Below are 20,310 nucleotides of genomic sequence, written 5' to 3'. Positions count from 1 at the left end.
ACTAAATATTCTCAATGTACGGGAATATTTTATAGGGTTTATGGACCAGGACCAAGACAATATTCGGATGAACAATTATTTATAACAATAAGATATCAAAATATGTATGGGGGTCCGTGAAATTGAATAAACTCCTCAAGGGGTCCGCGAAGTAAAAAACGGTGGGAACCGCTGGTCTAGACTATAGACTATCCTCTAGTCTCTACTATAAATAAAATAAACTTTAGTCTTCTCTATAAATTAGACTACTGTACACTAGACTAGTCTCGATTGTAGAACAGACTGTTGTAAGGACTCTACTTTAAACTTTCAAAGGATTTACTAGACCAGACTATTACAACGGCTATAGATCAGACTATACTCTCGACTACAGAACAAACTGTATTGTCTATTATAGACCGAACTATATTATCATCTAGAGAAGACTTTATATCAAACTATAGTCTCGACTATAGAACAAACTGTATTGTTGACTATTGACCAGACTATAGTCTCAACTAGAGAACAGACTTTATACCAGACTATAGTACTAAATACTTAGTACTAAAATCTGGACTATAAACAGAACAGACTATAATCTAATGTACAAATCACACCAAATCTAAATTAGATCATATAGACCACACTATAGTCCCAACTATAGATTAGATTATAAAAAATTTCTTATTTGTTTTAAATAAAACTCAAATTTTTTTTTAATTTTTTTGTAAAAAGATTTTTCTTTATAAAAAATTTTTATTTCAATTTCATGTTGCATGTGTTGCATTATGCAAATAGTATAATGTAGCATGTGTTACACATTATTTTTCTTATAATAATTAATATAAAATAATATTAAAACTAAATTGTTCATGTTTTTTTTAACATATTTCATTTTTAACTAAATACAAAATACTTAATTTATTAAGGATAATAAAGGAAAAGTTTGGAAAATAAAATAAATTTTTCTGTTAAAGAATTATTAAATTTTAAAGATAAAAATACTAAAACACAACTTAAAGTTATTCCAAATTATTTTAAACAAAAGGAAGAGAGATATGAGTTGAAAACTAAAAACTACATGGTAGTATTATATAAATCAAGTGGTTAGGGGGGCGGGGGAAGGAAGTAACAGTTTTAATAAATTAAAGCATTTTTTTAAAGGGAAGTGTTTTTCTAAGTTTATAAATATGTTTATGTTTAATATAAATTAAAATTAAAAAAAAAAAACCATCACCACATTGATTGCACAATAAACCCGATGATTGTTATAGTTTAATTAAAAATTATTTATTTAAATAATTAATTAACACTTTGGATGATTATTTTTTTTTTTTTATTAAAAAGTGTTTTTTTTTTTATAAAATTTTAATAAAAATCCTTTTTGTTAAGCGGATTTTTATTAAAATTTTGTTTTCAAAGTTTGCTGTACATAAACAATGTTTTTTTGTTTGTTAAAAAAAAATATTAAATTAATTATAAAAATCTGTTTCTTTTTAATTAGTTTAAGTGATTTAGATTTTTTATCATTTATGAACAGCAAATTTTTATTTGTTAAAAACTTATTTAATAATTAAAACTACCGTTTTGTTTTATAAAGTTTACTGTTGTTGTTTTTTATTATTATTATTTTCTTAAATTATTATGATTTTTATAATGTTTAAATTTTGTTTTTGTTTTAACTTATTTTTAAATATTTGAAAAAAATCAAAAAAAAAAAATTTAAAATTTTTAAGGCCTCTTGTTTGTTTTTTTGATTTTTTTTAACGAAATAATAATAATAATAATGTTAATGATATAAATTCTTATAAATTATATTTAAATTACTTTATTTAAGTTTAAGTTTTAGTTTAATGTACACATGATTATATAAAAAATATTTAGTTTAGTTGTTTTTTGTTTAAATTATAAAATTAAAAAGATAATTCAGTTTTAGAGAGTTCAATTAATATAAAAAAAAGTTCTCTGAATCCATTAAATAATTCATTTATAAAATTCACTTAAATAAAAAAACTTAACAAACAAAAAAAATATTCAATGAATCTAAGTTTTAGGGAAGGAGTATGAGGTGTGGGGGTAGGGTAGTAGGTTGTTTATTTGTGTAGAGTAATAATAATAAAAATATATATCCTTAAAACAAAATGAAATGATTTGTACACAATTGCAATTGAGTTTAAAAGTTAAAAGCTTTTGCTTAGTAAAAGGAGTTTGAAGATTTAACAAAAGAATTCTAAAAATTTTATTTTGCTTTAAAAATTTTGCAGAGAATTTAAAATTTAGGTTGACAAGTTATTAGGAAATATAAGGGAAACCCCTGAAGCATACCCTTTGACCCCTGGGGGTCTATTCCTTTAATCAATAATATTAAAAAAAAATTTTAAAATATTAAACAGCCGATCCCTGGGGGTCTTTAAACAAGAAACCGTCATTAGGGGAATGCATTAGAGTCCCCCTGGGGGGTCTTTTTCTTAACTTAAGTTAACATTTTCAAATTGTTATATAAAATTTATAAAAAATCCTTTACAATGCGAAAATTTAACCCCAGGGGGTCTATAGACCACATTTCGACATTTCAGGAGTACATTTGGGTGCCCCAGGGGGTCATTTTCATAACTTAAGTTAAAATTTTTAAATTGTAATATAAAATTTTTAAAAAATCAAATAATTTTTAATCAATTTTAAGGCATTATCCTTTACAATGTGAAAATTTAAACCCAGGGGGTCTACACACCAGATAACAAAGACTCCTGGGGGGGTTATACCCAAACTCAATTTGAATTTAAAAATGTAATAATTTTTTAAGTATTTTGACAACTTTTTCTTTGAAACCGAATTACGCAGAAGACCCCCAGAGGTATTTTAATATAAAACCGTTAAAACAAAAAAGATCCCCAGGGGTCTACAGGCCAGATAATAAGGACCCTAGGGAAGCTTAACAAAACTCAATTCGCAATTAAAAGTGTAGGAATTTTTTAAGTATTTTGACAAATTTTTCTTTGAAACTGAATTACGGCCAAGACCCCAAGGGGTATTTTATTATAATATTCACTTTTTGGTAAAACAAAGAAGACACTCCGGGGTTGTTAAACTTAATTTAAAGAAATGTTATTAAACTGTAAAATAAAATATATAAAAATATCTAATATTTCTAAAACGATTACAAAAAAAAGCTTTGTAACCCCCAGGGGGTCTTTAGCATACAGTTAACACCAAAACCTGGAGTTTAAAGAGGTTTTTAACTAAGGATTTATATAAAAAATGTATAAAAATTCCTGCACTTTGCTGGATTTCCTATAACAAATATTGAAAACAAGCCCCCCGGGGGGTCACTTAGCCAAAGTTTGATATTAAAGAGATCTAAATTCAAATAAGAATATTTTTAATTTAAAAACAAATTAATAGCAAAATAGTATCAGAAATTTTAAGTAATATATACTACAAACTCCTGCTCTTTGGCTGCAGGCCTTACTCTTAAACACAATTGCCATAAAATAGTTTTAAATAAAATGTGAAAAAAAAAAAATGTTAAAAATCAAATTTAAAAACTAAAAGGTTAAAGCCTGGTTAAAAACAAAAGTTAATATATAATTTACAAACTAAAAATAATATTATACATTTAAAAAAAATCTAAAAAAATATTGTTTACAGTATAAAGCCAAAATATGTTTTTTTTTCTTACTAAAGAAAACTTTAAAAGTTTACAATTTTAAAGCATTTTTTTAAAAAAATTAAATTAAAAAAGAAATAAACAAACTCATAATGACTTCAAAATTTTTTCACTAAACTAAAAGTAATAATGAGATGAGATGTGTTATAATGTTTTAAAAATAAAATTAAAGAATTTTCTAGCTTAAAAAGAAGAAAAAAACTACAAAATGACTCAACTAAAAATTCACTTAAAGGTAAATTCATATAGTAAGAAAAAAACAAAAAGAAATTCAATTTAAAAAAAAGATTTACAAAAGTTTATAAAAAAAGAATTTGCTCAGCAAAAATATGTAAAAAAATATATAAGTTTTTCTTAAAATAAAAAGAATTTCTACATCAAAAAAAGATAAATATTTGTAAATAATTATAAAATAATAATAATCTCGGAGTTTTTGTTCTGGTTAATAGTTTCTGTTTAAAAGGCAGTTGCTGTTTCTTTAACAAACTCTTAATTATGCACCGGCATAGGCAGTTGTCCTAGTAAATTGTTGGCAAATTGTGAATTGGTAAATTTAAAATGACGTTTATCATAGAATTTCAGTAAAGCCGGTGAATAAGGATGATTTTCTTTTAAGTGTATATAATGAACCTCAGGTTCACAAGTGGTATGACCACATTCCTCACAAACATACATCTAAAAACAAAAGAAAAAGTAAAACATTAGTATTCCTTAAAAAAAAATTCTTTAAAAAAGAAAACTTACCTTAGTTCTTCTCTCTTTATAGGCATATTGATGCTGTACACTATGAACTTTCAAGCAATGTGATTCCAAAGAACATCTTTGTGTAAAACTCTTCTCACATAGATTACATTTATAAGGTCTTACACCGGTATGGGTACGTGTATGTCTTTTCAAATCGAAAGTATCATTAAAACCCTTACCACAGAAAGTGCATAAGTAACGTTTAATTTCCGAATGACATTTCATATGACGATTTAGTAGACGTTGCAGCGAAAAAGCTTTCAAACAAATGCGACAAACAAATTTACCATTAGGTTCACTTTGATCATTACTATTAATGCTGGAGGAATTAGAATTACAATTATTATTGGTGGGTGAACCTCCATTCATCATGATAGCTGCTGAGTTATCGGGCATTATGTTGGAGGGTTTTTTCAAATCATCTATACAGTCTATGCTGCGTATACGATGATGATGATGACCATGAGTATTTTCAATGGCGAGAGGATTCTTAATGCCATGTCCGCCATTGACAAATTCCAATTGTACCTCGGGTGGCAGGCCCAACTGTTGAGGAGAAAGGGGAAAGAGAAAAGAAATTAAAAATTTGTAAAAAATATTGTTACAAACAAAAAATGCAAATTCGAAAATTATTCCTATTTGTTGCAAAAATAATTTTTACCCTCCCAAAATGCAAAAATTGTTTGCATTTTTATCTGAGGCAAATAGTAGAGGGCAAAAAAAATGTAATTTAACTTTAGATAGTCACTTACAATTAAAGATTTTGTTTTTTTACAGAAATATATTAACTAAAAGGCAGTTTAGGGGCAAAAATGCAAAATTATTTGCATCTTAAAAGTGCAAAATTCAAAAACATTTTATAAAATTTTATCATATAAAGCTAAATTTTTGGCTTTTTATCAAAAAAATATTACAAAAAATGCAGTAAAAGGGCAAAAATGCCAAATTTTTTACAACTTAAAAGTGCAAAATTCGTAATCTGTGTTTAAATTGGGAGCAATTCTAATACATTATGCAAAAAAAAGTCAGGAAAAAATGCAGTTTTGGCACAAAAATGCAAAATTTTTTGAAACTTTAAAGTGCAGAAATCACAAAAAATCTAAAAAGAAATTTTGCATTTACATCTGAATGTGTTACATAAAACTAAATATTTGAGTTTTTTGGAAAAATATTACGAAAAAGGCAGTAAAGGGGTAAAAATGCAAAATTTTTTGCAACTTTAAAGTGCAGAAATCACAAAAAATCTAAAAGTTTTGCATTTACTTCTGAATGTGTTACATAAAACTGAATATTTGAGTTTTTATGGAAAAATATTACGAAAAAGGCAGTAAAGGGGTAAAAATGCAAAATTTTTTGCAACTTAAAAGTGCAAAATTTAAAAAATTCTAAAAAAGTTTTACATTTACTTTCCGATTTGTCATCTAGAACTGAATAAATGAGTTTTTGTAGGAGAATATTACAAAAAAGGCAGTAAAGGGGTAAAAATGCAAAATTTTTTGCAACTTAAAAGTGCAAAATTTCAAAAAGTCTAAAAAGGTTTTGTTTTTCTTTTTCGATTTGACACATAGAACTGAATAACTAAGTTTTTGTGTAAAAATATTACGAAAAAGGCACTAAAGGGGCAAAAATGCAAAATTTTTTGCAACTCAAAAGTGCAAAATTTCAAAAAATCTAAAAAATTTTATATTTACATTGCGATTTGTCAGTTAGAACTGAAAATATTACAAAAAAGGCAGTTTAGGGGCAAAAATGTAAAATTTGTTTGCATCTTTAAAGGGCAAAATTTGAAAAAATCTAAAAAAGTTTAACATTTACTTTTCAATTTGTCATATAGAACTGAATGTTTGAGTTTTTATGCAAAAATATTACAAAAAGGCAATTTAGGGGCAAAAATGCAAAATTGTTTGCATCTATAAATTTTTGGCATTTATAAAGAAAAAAAGGAAATTAAGGGCAAAAGTGCAAACCAAAAAAAGCTTAAAAAAGCTATAATTCTCTAAAAGTTTTGCAATTCTGCAAGAAAAAATTAACAAAAAGGCAACTTAAGGGCAAAACCTCCCAAATTTGAAATATTAAATTTTACAACATACGCAATTTACATAAAAAGAAACGGTTAACATCAAAAAATTACGTTATTTACAATAAATAACTAAATAATTAAGAGAGAAAAAATAAAATAAAGAAAAACTCCCCCTTCCCTTCCCTAAAACTTGTACACAAAGAAAATATATGAAAATATTTAATTTGGACAATAAATGCTTACCCGTTGCTGAAGCACTTTGCTTTCATGCAACATTGCAACAGTAGGCGATGTCGGTAGAGTATTTAAACTGGCCGCCATAGAGGCGACCAATGAACGCTGATGATGTTGCTGTTGTTGCTTTAATGAACTAAACGACGAAGACGACGACGATATTGTGGAAACAGAGGAAGGAGACGACGACGTACTAATACCACTAGTGGTAGAACAATTTGTAGCACCACCAGCAGCACTACATTCCTCCTTCAGACCATATGGACAAGAGGAGTTAGATGTAGTGGAGTTGGCGGAGGCGTTAGAATATGTTGGACTTACACTTTGTATGATGGGTTTTGTGTCCAGCAATGATGTATCTAAGAGAGCTGAAGCTGAACCCGATGATGTATTACTGGCTGCTGAAGACATAGGATGATGACCTTGAGAGGCAATCAATAAATGACCATTGGCAGTTGTTGTTGCAGAGGTGGAGGAGGTATGATTCGACGAAGATGTTGCATTTGGTGAGGGTAGTGATAAATTACTGTTATCACTATGATGTTGATGATGCATATGATGGTGATGATGATGCAAGTGTTGATGCTGTTGTTGTTGTTGATGATGATGTTGCTGATGGTGTTGTTGTTGCTGCTGATGTTGTAACTGTTGCTGTTGTTGATGATGAGCTTGATGTTGTTGCAATTGATGATGATTAAGGTGGTTATGTGGCTGTTGTTGTAAAGGATTATATTGTTGGTTTTGGTGTGAGTTGTGATAACCATTTTGTTGTTGCTGTTGTTGTTGCAGTAAGAGAGAATTTTGATTTATTAAAGAATTTAAAGGTGATTGTTGTTGATTTGACTGATGATAATTCTGTTGCTGCTGCTGCGTTTGTTGTTGATGATGCTGTTGCATTTGCATAATCTCGCGTGTGGCATGTTGATACGATGGTGGTGGATTTTGTTGCTGTTGCTGCTGCAAACTGTTGGGATGACGGTCGAAATTATTATAGGAATTATTGCTGTGTGTGCGACTTATGTTATTGGTCAATTGTTGCATAAGACTCTCGTGGAAAGTATCCAATTGTGTGCTGCCATTATTGTGGCAGTCGACTGGTGTAATGGAAACTGAGTCTGGTGTTAAAGACGGTGTTGAGACCAGCTCAAAATCTTGTCTCGGCGAGGTGGAATTCTCATCTTCCACACAATTGCGCTGCAAAAATGAACTCAAATCCACGGCATCCGACAACTGTTCCAACAAATGATCCGTTTGTGAGGACAACATGAGAGTGGCAGTAAACTGCAGAGGATCCACCGAACCATTAGCTCCCTGAGCCGCTGAAGCTAAATCATTCATAATAGCATCTTCATAAGCAGATGCATTAAAATTACCCGAATTCCCCATGGTAGCTTGTATAATATTCTGAGCAAAAGCTCCTATATCGATCTTAGCCTCATCGTACTCTATGTCGGGCTCATCTTTTAGTATAATACCATAAGCTGAGGGATTGGGACCATAGGGCAAGTGAGGATGATGAGGATTAGAAGCAGATGCCGCCGCAGAGGAGGGAAAATGTTGCGGTGAAGAGGCCGAAGAAGGAGAAGAAGGATGATTATATTTAGCACAATGAGCTAAAGAACTATAAGGAAGAGAATTATTACCGTGACCGTTGTGGAAGAGCATGCTGGAGACAGAAGAAGAATTTTGATCCAACACCGAAGAACCGCCACCTAAAGTATCACCCCCCGAACCGGCAAATTGTTGTGAACCACTAACACCACCACTACCAGCGGCCGACATTAAATAAGCGGCTGCGTTTTGCAGTAAAAAGTTCGAAGTGGCCGTTGAATTGGGAGAGCCGTTAAAATTGCTAGAAGAAGAACCATTCATGGCATTACCACTTTTAAGAGACTCGTAGAAGGGAGGTAAAGCTCCCGAAGGAGGAGAGTTGGGGCCATAATTGCCCCTGCCATCACGTCCTCCTCCCATGCCTCCACCTGAACCGCCACTTAATCCCCCAGAACCACTAAAACCGGTGGGAGAACCTCCGCCGCTGGCCGATTGTTGAGAACCAGAACCAGAGTTACTGCCAAAACCTCCCTGGAAACTTTGTCCTTGATTACTGCCGCCTGAACCTGAAGTAGTGCGTCCGTGTCCTGCCGCTGCGGCCAAAATACCGGGAAGAGAGCGCACAAAACGAGGATTAAGGCGAGCCTGTGCCAAAATGGTGCGAGCAGCCAAAAGAGCACTACGACGTCTGGCTTCTCTTAATTTACGCTCACGCTCCAAACGTTTGGCATTCAACAGTTGTTCCTCGTCGTTATCCAAAGAGGATTTTCTACGAGGCACGTGATAATCTATGGGTTCTTGTTGTTCGGGACCCAAATGTTCTAAACTGGCCAAAGGCAATAGAACTTCGTGGGAACGTCTTTGGTTTTCTGCTTCGTTGGCGGGTGTTCTCTGTATAACACTACACCTTACGGCCGGCTCCGGACAAGGAGGAGGTGAGGGTCTTTGATCTTCTGGTGGTGGTGTGCAACGTACACGCAATGACAAGGGTTGCTCTTCGGGCACTAAAGGTTTTTCATCGACAATCAATTTTGAACCATCATCCGAGTCACTATCTGAATCGGAATTATCCTCAAACGATTCTCTTGATTGTTCTAGATCTTTTTGTTGTTGCTGTTGTATTTGTTGTACAATTTCCACAGGATATTCTTTGCGTTGAGCTGAGGTTAAGATGACACCACCAATCAATGACTTACTGCTGCTGCTGTTGTTGTTGCTGCTGCTGTGGACAGTTGTTGCACCTAGATAAGAGTTAATGTAACGATGTTTAGGTGAGGCAGATTTGGGTGTTTCTTCTGATTCCTTATCGGGCTTTGGTTCTGATTTGTAATTACAAAAAGTTTCCTTAGAAACTTGACAGTCTTTGAGTGAAGTCGTAGAGGTGGAGGAGGAGGATGTTAATGTTTGTGTTAATGAGGCAGGTGATAAAGAGGCTGTTGAAGAAGGTGATGCCGTAGAATTGCGTGAACAATTCAAAGGTAAAGTGGTAGTGGAAGCGGTGGGTGATACTGCTGCAGGTGATAATCTATCGTGTTCGGTGGTTAAAGAAACAGGACCAACTAAAAAGAAAATATAAAGTTAAAACAAATTAGTTAAGATTTTTAAAAAATGTTTGTCCAAAAAATTATGTAAGAAAAAAGAAAATGGCGTTAGAACAAAATGTTTACAAAAACAGCTCACAATTTTTATAAAAATTTCACTATTTATTTTTATAAAATGTTTTAATTTAAGTGAAGAATAGAAAATATTTAACAATTTATGATTTTAAAGATTAAAATTTATTAAATTTTTGAGAAAATTTTTAAAAAATTTAAGTTTTTTTATTTAAAACTTGTTGTTATTAGCAGATAACGGTATTTTTTATAGTTTTTATTAGATTTCCTAATTTTTCTTAATTTTTGCGATTTAAAACACGTTTTTTTTCACTAATTTGCTAGAAATTTTCCAACAATCTGTACAAATAAATCTTAATTTTAAAAAATAACTGTTCTTTTGCTGCTTTTGTTACTTAGTTGTTGTTGTTTTAATGTAATTTTATTTTTGCTTGAATATAAAAGAGATTAAAAGAGAAAACAAGAGTCAAACTTGAGGATGCTGTTCGTTTAAAGTGGATGAATTAGAGAGAGATAGCACTACATAAGTAAATAAAAACAAATTTTGCGATTTTTGTTTAAATAATTTTAATTTTGTATAAAAATTTTGAAATTTATAAAAGTTTTAAATAAAATTTTAGTTTTTCTTATTTTTTGGTTTTTTTGTAGTTGTTTTAATGCATTTTTTATTGTTTTTATGTTTTGCTCTAAAAAAGTTAGAGTTGCCAATAGGTTCAAGGACTTTAGAAGACGTAATAAAAAGGGAAAGTATTACAAAAGCTACCCAATAAACCAAAGAACGATATGATAGCGAAAACGGTATTGCTTTTAAAGGGCGATTATGATATCATATTTCATTATTTAAAACGATATTATTATAATATCGTTTTATATTATTTTGTTTCCAATAAAAAAATTAAGAAAATACAAACATTTGAAAAAAACTTCAAACATAAAAATAATTTCAATAAAAATTTTCGAACATAAGAAAACTAAAAAGGATATTAAAATAAAATCAACTAAATTATTGATAAATAATCCAAATAAATACGCGAATTTCGTTCGATACTTCAGTTTTGTGGTAAGTTGACATGTATGCAATTTTGAAAAGTTTCAGGTATTTGCAAGACAATGCATAATGTGATGAAAAATATGATTACTTTAAAATATGTATTAATGTATGTATGTAAATATGTACAAATGAATGCAATCCTTCTCTTTTCAGGCTTTTTTATATGTATAATAGCGAAATATTAAGTTAAATAGCGTTTTAAATGAAATTTTAAGAATAAAAGAGCATACAGAAAAAAAAACTGAAAAAGGCGATTTAACTATCATTATTTTTGGAAATTATGATAACGAAAACGATTTCATAATTTTATGGAAAAACGATATCATAAGGAAAGGTACCATTTAGTACGTAAATACTATCGTTCTCGATACGAGAACGACTATCACTTATGATATTTTTTATCACCTAAGTGATATCGTTTCGATATCGTTATAATATCGTTTGGTTTATTGGGTACTTGATGAAGTTAATAAGTGGAAGGGGGATAGAAATTGTTAAATAAACCACCTGCTTAATTAACAATTTAGCGAAACATTAACAATTAAGCGATTTTTTGGTGGAAAATTTAAATTTTCTAAAGGATTGAACTAATCCGCTTACGAATCTTGTTTGGTTAATGGTAAAAACTTTAAAGTCGACATATTGGACTTTTAGAGAATAGAATAAAGTTTATAAATAAAGAAGTCTTAGCGCTGTTATAGCGTCTGAAATATTAACAAAAACGGGGGGTTTTCAATCTTTATGACACGATATTTTGAAAACAAGGTATGATGAAGAAATTGTGGGATTCAGCCTAAGTTAGTTCTGTTGGAAAAGTATAATTTGATCATTTGGTATGTGTAATTTTAAGAAAAGTTTGGATATTATAAGAAACTAAGAAATAATATGATTATTTAGAAATCAAAAGATTTATCAGCAAAATATATTTTCCAACGGCAAATATCTAAATTTTTATATATAATTTAGATTTTGTTTTAAAAACCTTTAAAAAATCAAAAATATATCTTCAAAATTGCATTAAAAAGATAGAACGAAGTAAAATATCTTCTAAATTGTTATTTTTTAACTTTTTTCAAGTTTTTAGTGTTTTCTTATAAAAATGAGATTAAAAAGTTTAAAAAAGTCTAAAATTTCTAAGCTCCTTTTAATATTGTTTAATTTTTTACAAAAATATTCATTATACATAACTTTGTTGTTATTTTTCCATCTAACTCTTGACAAATTTAACGGTTTTAACAGAATTTTGTAACGGTTTTTTTTGAGCTAATAAGAAAATGTGCTTTTAATTAAAATTTAGATATAATTTTAATAAAATGCCTGTTTTTTTTTATAAAACTCACCTAAACCACAATAATTACACCATAATATATAATTCCATTTAAAGGGTTTTATAAAAATTAAATGATTTTTATTGTTAACAAACAAATTTTGTAAAATTTCATCAGACATTGTTTTGTCAAATTTTCAAAAATCACTTAAGGCACCAATAGTTAATATAAACTTTATTAATAACACTATAAACATTTGCTAGAGTTTTTAGTTTATGTTTAATTAAATAAACTTTAAATTTGTTATTAAACACTTTAACAAAAATTAGCGGTTTTAAAAACGGCATTTTTTAGCAGGAGTTTCAAATTAAAACTAAAAACAAACAAAACAAAACGTAAGAAAAAACAAACAAAACAACAAAATAAAAATATTACAAAAAAGTGTTATAAATAAAGAGTAAAAAAACCAAAAAAAAAAACTATTATACATTTAACTAGTGTTTATAACTGTTATAAAAAGTGGCAACTCTTGTTAAATAAAATAAAGTGGTAGCTTTGTTTGACAAAAAGCGAGAGAGCCATCTATGTTTACTTAAATGAAAACCAAATGATAACGGTTATTTTAAGGAGTTACCACAGTTAAATATTCGCAAACATTTTAGTTAATTTTACTTTTTTATAAGTTTTTAAATAATTTATGGCATTTAATAAATTATTTCAAAGCAATTTGTTTAAGTAAAATAATTTTCAAAATAATTTGCATAAATCTAAATGAAAATGTGAAAAAATTAAACATTTATAATTATTTTTTTTTATACTAAACAATAATAATAATAATAGCAGCTAACACTTTAACGAAACTAACAAAGACAAGGTTGAAAACTTGAAATGCAATTCAGGGGCTTACATACATGGCAAAAACACACCCATACATTTGTTGTTGAAATATATAAAGAAAAAAATTGCATTCAAATAAATGTTTTTTTTCTGCTTCTTGTAAGTTCATTGTGGTGGCCGTAACTAGCTTTGGCTTTAGCTTTAGCTAGTTAATTGCTTACTTTTCTACACTTTTGTATACATATTGTTTAAATTGTTTGAGTATTTGTTTTATATGTAGTAAAAACAAAGCCCTGGCTTTACATTATATGCAATACGTTTTTTTTTCTCTGTCTAAAGTTACTATTTGAGATCAAGATCAAGGTTTTTTTCATTCTTGATTGTTTTTTTTTTGCAATTGTTTGTTACAGTTTGTGCTAGGAGACTTGAAGGTATGAAATCGTTAGAATTTTTTAGTTTTTAATAAAATTTTTGTCTTTAATTGGAAATTTTATAAATTTGAAAAATTTTTTCTTTAAATTTTCTAAAATTTTGTTATATAATTTTTTTAAATCACTAAATTTTAACAATAAATATTAAATGTTTAATATTTTTTCTTAAATTTTTGTAGAATTCCTAAAATTTTGTCATAATTTTCATTTATTACCTTAAATCGCTAAAATTAACTAAATTTCTCCTTTTAATCGCTAACATTCACCAATTTTTTATTATATTTTTTTAAAATCACTAAAATATTTTTTATTTTCTCAAAATTTTCTTATAATTATCTTTAATTTTCAAAAATTTTGTAATTTTTCCTTAAAGTTTTGTTAAATTCCTAAATTTTTTTCATCATTTTAATTTATTTCCTTTTAAAACGCTAAAATTTACTAAATTTTTCCTTTAATCGCTAACATTCACCAATTTTTATATATTTTTCCCCTAATTCTTCGGAATTTCTTGCAACTTCATATAATTTCGCCAAATTTTCATATAATTTCTGTAGTTTGTCAAAAAATCTATAATATTTTTCTTTAAACTTAATAAAATGTTCACTAATCAAGAAATTTGTTATATTTTTTCTTAAATTTGAAATTTTCTTATATTTTCTTTGAATTTGCTAAAATTTTCTTATGAATTGCTTCAATTCTTTAAAATTTTGTTATATTTTTCCTTATATTTTCTTTAGTTACTAATATTCTAATATTTTCCTTTAAATTGAAAAAAATCTTTAAAATTTAAAAAATTTTCACTAATTTTTCTTTAATTCTCTAAAATTTAAGTTCTTTTCTTATATTTTGTCTAAAATTTTGTTATACTTCTCTTAAATATGAAGTTTTCTTTAAATTTGCTTCAATTCTTTAAAATTTTGTTTTATTTTCTTTTAATTCACAGACATTTTGAAAATTTTATTATATTTATTGTATAATTCTTTAAGAATTCCAAAATATTTCTTATATTTTGGCTTAATTCATTAAAAAATTCAAATATTTTCCATTTAAATCGTTAAAATTTTTGAGTTTTTCTCATATTTTCCTTAAATTCACTAAAATTTATTCAATATTGTTATATTACCCATTAATTCATTTAAAATTTATAACATTTTCCTAAGTATTCCCTTTAATTTGTTACAAGTTTCCAATATTTTCATTACTTTTCACTTTAATTTTTTAAAACTTCTAAAAATCGCAAAATTAAAAGGATAAACTCAAATGATTGGCACCACTTCATATTTATTACAAAGTTGCCACATGTCTATTCAATTCATCCTTAAAGCAAATCATTATAAATGTGTTAACAATTAGCGGTTTTTTTCATTGTTTAAAAGAACGTTTTAGCAATTTATATATTTAATTTATATGTTTTATATTGACAGGTGTTTTGTAGTTTCTATAACCATTATATAACCATAAAAAATCTTTTTATACAAATATTTATTAAATATTGCAAATTTCCCAACAAATCTATGATAATTTACTTGCAATTTAAATGATTTTTTGATTGATTTGCTTAATGCTCGTAATACAAATAAAAAATGATTAATGATTTTATGCAAAAACAAAAATAATAACTAATGGATTTTTGCAAAAATACTTTATTAAATAAATGATTTTGTGAAAGGTAATATTAAAGTTTTAAGCTCAACTGTAATGAAAACAAATAAAACGTAGCGTAAACACCTAAGTTACTTAGTAAAAAAAAATAATAATTTTAATAATATAAAAAAAAAAATTATTAAAAACTACATTATACACATTAACATAACAAGATAACACGTGTAAGAAATTACATATAACAGAAATAAAAGAAATTATTTAAAATAAGAATTGTTAATTACAACAGGAAACAAGAAAACAATTTTAAGAAAATTTTTAAAAAACAATAAAAATTTTCAAATTTCTTAAAAAAATCAAAAAATTTTTACAGTTTTATACAATTTTTTTTATAGAATTTTGTGAATTTTTATTCAAATTTTAAAATTCTTATTTATCTCCTTTGAATTTTAATTTTTTTATAAAAAATTTAAATTAGGAATTGAAAGTTTTTTTTTTTTTAATCAAACCATCATTAAGCATACAAAATTATTATAATGTTCTGTTTAATATTTGAAAGTAATATGTTATTCCTTATTTTTAGCTACAAAATAAAATACACCAAAAACTGGTTCTAAAAAGGCCTAAATGTACACAAAACCAGCGAAAAAAGAAACATTTTAAGGCGTCTGCGTTTAAAATACACGTAAAACCAAACTTCAAATCGTGTTTAAAAAAAACTTTTAAAGCGTGTTTAAGCGAAAAAACAAAAAAAGACGTAATACTTTGCAAAAAAATGTTATTTAAGATTATTTTACGTGATTTTATTTTGTTTGGTTCTTTGGTTAAAACGCCCAAAATTTCTTTTCTGGTGGGTAAAAGGGAATATGTTTGTTTTGAATTTGTTAAGGTTGAGGAGTCGTTTGTAAAAAGTGTTTATTTTTTTAGTAGAAGACTACCTACACCCTTTAGTTTAGTTTGTTATTTTTCTTATAGACATCTTTAGTAGTATCTGGTATTTTTTTATTATTCTATACAATTGTGGGAATATTTATTGAATTGTTGTTGTTGTTCTTTATATCTTTAACTAAAATACTATAAAAAATGTTTAGAGCAAAAAGCAAGTTTGCTAAGAAACAGCTAATTAAAATAGTTAATTCTTATATTTTTTCAAAAAATTTTAAACATTTAAAATTTTAACATAAATTTCAGATTTTTCTATATATATTTTCTTCCATTTCCGTAAAATGTACAAAATATTTTTATATTTTCCTTCAATTTTCTAAAATTTTCAAAATATTTAGAAATTTTTCTTTAAATCATGAAAATTTACCATATTTTCTAATTGATAGTTTAAATTTTGTTATAAATCTTTTTAAATCGTAATTATTTGAAGATTTCTTTAAAATTTGCTTAAATTTTTAAAGCTCTTTAAAATTCGAATTTAGTTTCTTTTAATTTACAAAATTTTCTTTAAAACTTTTAAAATTTAAAAAAATTCTTATATTTTTCTTTAACTCATGAAAATTGAATAAATTTTCTTGTTTTTCTTTAATTTTTTAAAATTTTGATATGTTTTCCATACAATTTTCCTGTATTTTTTTTGAATCTCTACAATTTTGAAATATTTTCTCCAAATTCTTAAAAATTTGTAAAATTTTCTTATATTCTCCTTTAATTGTCTTAAATTTTGTAGCATTTTTGCTTATATAGCAAAAATTCATAAAATTTTTCCCTTAGTTTTCTTTAAATCTCTACAATTTGAAATAGTTTCTTTAAAATCACAGCTTTTTGTCAAATTGTCTTATACTTTCTTTTAATTCTCATTAATTTTGAAATTTTTTTTTTGCTTAAATGGCATAAAATCATTCAATTTTCTTTTAGTTTTCAACAATTTTGAAATATTTTTTCTTAAATCAGAAATATTTGTCAAATTGTCTTATGCTTTTTTTAATTCTCTTTAATTTTGAAATATTTTACTTAAAATTTTAAAATTTTTCTTTAAATCTCTTTTATTTTGAAATATTTTTCTTAATTCTGAAAAAATTTGCAAACTTTTGCTATATTTTCTTTTAATGGTTCAAAATTTTAATATATTTTTCATTAAAAAGCTTAATTTCTCCAAATTTTCCTTTAAAATTTCCACACTTTTATCATATTTCTTAAAATTCTTTAAAACTTTAATATTTTTTCCATTAAATCTCTAATTATAACAAAATTTTCCTTAATTCTTTAAAAAATTTTAAAATTTTCTTTTAATTTACTAATTTTGTTCTTAATTTTTTACATAATTTTAGGATATTTTTCTTTAATTTAACAAATTTATAAAATTTCCCTCTATTTTGCTTTCAAATTTTGTAAAAAACTTATAATTAATAACAAATTTAAACAAACTTTACACATTTTCCTTTTATTCGTAAAAAATCGCTTATTTAACAGGATTCCCTTTTGCTGCTGGCATCATTGTTTATGTTACAAAGCTGCCACTGGGTAAAATGTCAAAGGGAAAGGGTTACCATTAACTGTTATAATGACTGTTAGATTAACTTAACAAGTGGCAGCATTTTTGTTTACTTTTGTATTAAAGGATTTAAACTGTTATTTAAAGGTATTTTTAAAGTTTTAAGGGAATAATTAGTTAATTTAATTGTAATTAAAACTAAATTTTAAAATAAAATTGAAATACTTTTATTTCAATGCAATAAATATGTTATTTAATTAATATAAATAGTTATTTTCCTCCAAAAAATCTTTGTAAATGTCAAACAACTAGAGTTGTTTTTTTCAGTTACACCTACAAATTATTCAAACCCAGTTAATTGTTTGAAAATATGCAATTAACTATTTGTTTATAATTACAAAATGAATTGTAAAACCAGCTTTAATAGAAATCATATAAAGCTGTAGTTGATCTCTAACGTTTCTCTAATAAAGTTTGTTAAACATTTTGTATTGTGTTAAGGTCAAGGTAACAAATTTTAGTTGTTTTGTTTTATTTTTTGTCGTGTATAAATTTCTATTACATTTAATTGTTTTTATTTTTGTTGTTGTTGTAAAAAATATAGTAAAATATCAGTTTAAACTAGGAAATTGTATATAGAATTTTTTTTGTACATATAACCTTCAACAAGGTTTCATTTTCATTTAAGTATTAAACTACAATCTAGTTACAAATAAAAAAAAAATATTTTATATTTTAGTTTAAAAGTAGTTGTCAAAGATTTTATTGAGATCATTTTAATAGAGCTGGGAATGTGATATAGTTTAGAAAAAACTAGATTTTTGTTGTTGTTAAGTATGAGAAGAGGAAGGGCGTTAGGAAGTTGTTTGTTTAATAAACAAAAGCATATAATTAAAAATATGATGATTCATAAGGGGACTTATTAAGAATTAGTTTTTATTAAAGAGATCTTGAGATATAAAATATAAAAGCTTTTTTATTTCTTTTATAAAACTTTAAAGTTTTAGAACGTTTTTTTTAAGAGTTTAATTAGTTGATATTTGTTTAGGAAAGCTTTTAAAAGTTTTAAATTTTTATTAATTTTTATAGATCCTACTTTTAAAGCTTTATTAAAAAACTTGTTTATAGTTTAAAGCTTTATAGAAACTTCTTAATAGTTTAAAACTTTATCAAAAGCTTTTTTTATGTTTAAAGCTTTATCAAAATCTTTCTTTTAAGTTTAAAGCTTTATCAAAAGCTTTCTTTTAAGTTTAAAGCTTTATCAAAAGCTTTCTTTTAAGTTTAAAGATTTATAAAATGCTTCCTAAGGCTTTATAAAGAGCTTTTTATGGTTTATAAAAATCTGTTGATAGTTTAAAGCTTTACTTAAAGGTTTTTAGTAGTTTACAACTTTCTTATGGTTTAAAGCTTTATAAAAAGCTTTTTATGATTTAAAGCTTTATAGCTTAAAGTTTTATAAAAAGCTTCTTTATGATTTAAAGTCTTTTCGAAGTGGTTGTTATGGTTAGAAGTTTTATATAAAGCTCTTTATGATTTAAAGCTTTATAGCTTAAAGTTTTATAAAAAGCTTTTTTATGGTTTAAAGCCTTTTCAAAGTGGTTTTTATGGTTTAAAGTTTTATACAAAGCTTTTTATAGTTTAAAGCTTTAAAAAAAGCTTTCTACGACTTAAGGCTTTATAAAAAGCTTAATATATTTGTAAACTTTCTACAAAGCTTTATAGTTTAAAGCTTTATACAAAGCATTTTTATTGTTAAAAGCTTTTATGAAGCTTTTTATAGTTTCAAGCTTTATAAAAGGCATTTTTATGACTCAAAGCTTTATAAAAGGCATTTTTATGACTCAAAGCTTTATAAAAAACTTTTTACGTTTTAAAGCTTCATACAATTGAAAACTTTCGATAAAGATTTATAGTTTTTTATAGCTAAAAGCTTTATACAAAGCTTTTTTTATAGTTTAAAGCTTTTTACAAAGCTTTTTTATAGTTTAAAGCTTTATAAAAGGCTTTTTAAAGAATTTGATTACTTTTACATGTTTAGCCTTTAATTAACTTAATAAGCTTGCAATAGTTAAAAGCTTTTGTCACATTTTCTTCATATCTAACCAGTTTTTTTTAGCACCTGCTTCTTATTTATGGCAAAATTTTCTAATCAGTAGTTAAAACTTTAAAATGAAAATCTAAAAATATCAAATTTTCTAGATACACAAACAACTTCCTTTCATTTCGCCAAAGACCAACAAGAAAAAAAGGGAAACCAGTCTTAGCAAAGGGTTAATAAAGGTGGCAGAAATTGCACAAGATATTTTCAACGGTTTTCAGATTTAAAACTTAAGAAAAAGGTATTACATACATACTAGAAGGTATTTATACTTTTAACGTTTTGGCCATTTATAATAATAATAATAAAAAAAAAAAGATTGTTAACAGTAAGAAAACACAATAAAAGTGGTTTGGTAACAACAAATAAAGGAAAAACCTGAAAAAAAACCTAGAAGATTTTATTTTTATTAAAAGCATAGAATAGCGAAGAAAAGACAAAACAACAAAAACCTAAAGTTAACTGAACAAAAAAAGAAACAACAACTAGACAATGTCCATCCAGCTCTATAACAAACAGGCCATAAACTTGGCTTAAAAGCTTTACCATACAACACAAAGGTTGTTACACACAAAAAAAAAAAAAAAAAAGAAGAAGCCTTCATTTTCTAGCTGTTTATTGTAGCTGTTGTTAAATAGATTCCTTTTTACAAGAATTCTTCATTTTCAATTTTACTGCTTGCATGTTTTTTTTTCCCTCCATATACTTAGCCAAGTTAAACTAAAAGAACTTAAGAAAGAACGAACCTTCCTTTGTTGACCGTGAATTCTTTAAA

At 26.4% G+C, this 20,310-nt stretch overlaps 1 protein-coding gene across 5 annotated transcripts in view; it reads right to left on the bottom strand.

The window, feature by feature from the left end:
- Positions 1 to 1,892: 1,892 nt before the first annotated feature.
- Positions 1,893 to 20,310, bottom strand: part of LOC119609655 (transcriptional regulator ovo-like) — a 55,786-nt gene continuing 37,368 nt past the window's right edge. Inside the window, exons 2-5 of one of the 5 annotated variants that reach the window (XM_037964508.1) lie at positions 8,288 to 9,754; positions 6,654 to 8,125; positions 4,391 to 4,936; positions 1,893 to 4,321 (exon numbers count right to left, since the gene is read on the bottom strand). In XM_037964508.1, the coding sequence (XP_037820436.1) occupies positions 4,136 to 4,321; positions 4,391 to 4,936; positions 6,654 to 8,125; positions 8,288 to 9,754 (3,671 nt within the window). In that variant the 3' untranslated portion in view covers positions 1,893 to 4,135. Of the gene's footprint in view, positions 4,322 to 4,390; positions 4,937 to 6,653; positions 9,755 to 12,199; positions 12,421 to 20,310 lie in introns of those variants that run through there. The other 4 variants (XM_037964511.1, XM_037964510.1, XM_037964507.1 and 1 more) reach the window with 4 other exon arrangements.

This window comes from Lucilia sericata, unplaced genomic scaffold (assembly GCF_015586225.1).
Source record: "Lucilia sericata isolate MDLA Ls3-8-SP2 unplaced genomic scaffold, ASM1558622v1 Contig001027F_arrow, whole genome shotgun sequence".
NCBI classification, from domain to species: domain Eukaryota; kingdom Metazoa; phylum Arthropoda; class Insecta; order Diptera; family Calliphoridae; genus Lucilia; species Lucilia sericata.
The sequence above is the reverse complement of the archived record's forward strand: the minus strand, read 5'-3'. Positions and strand labels throughout refer to the sequence as shown.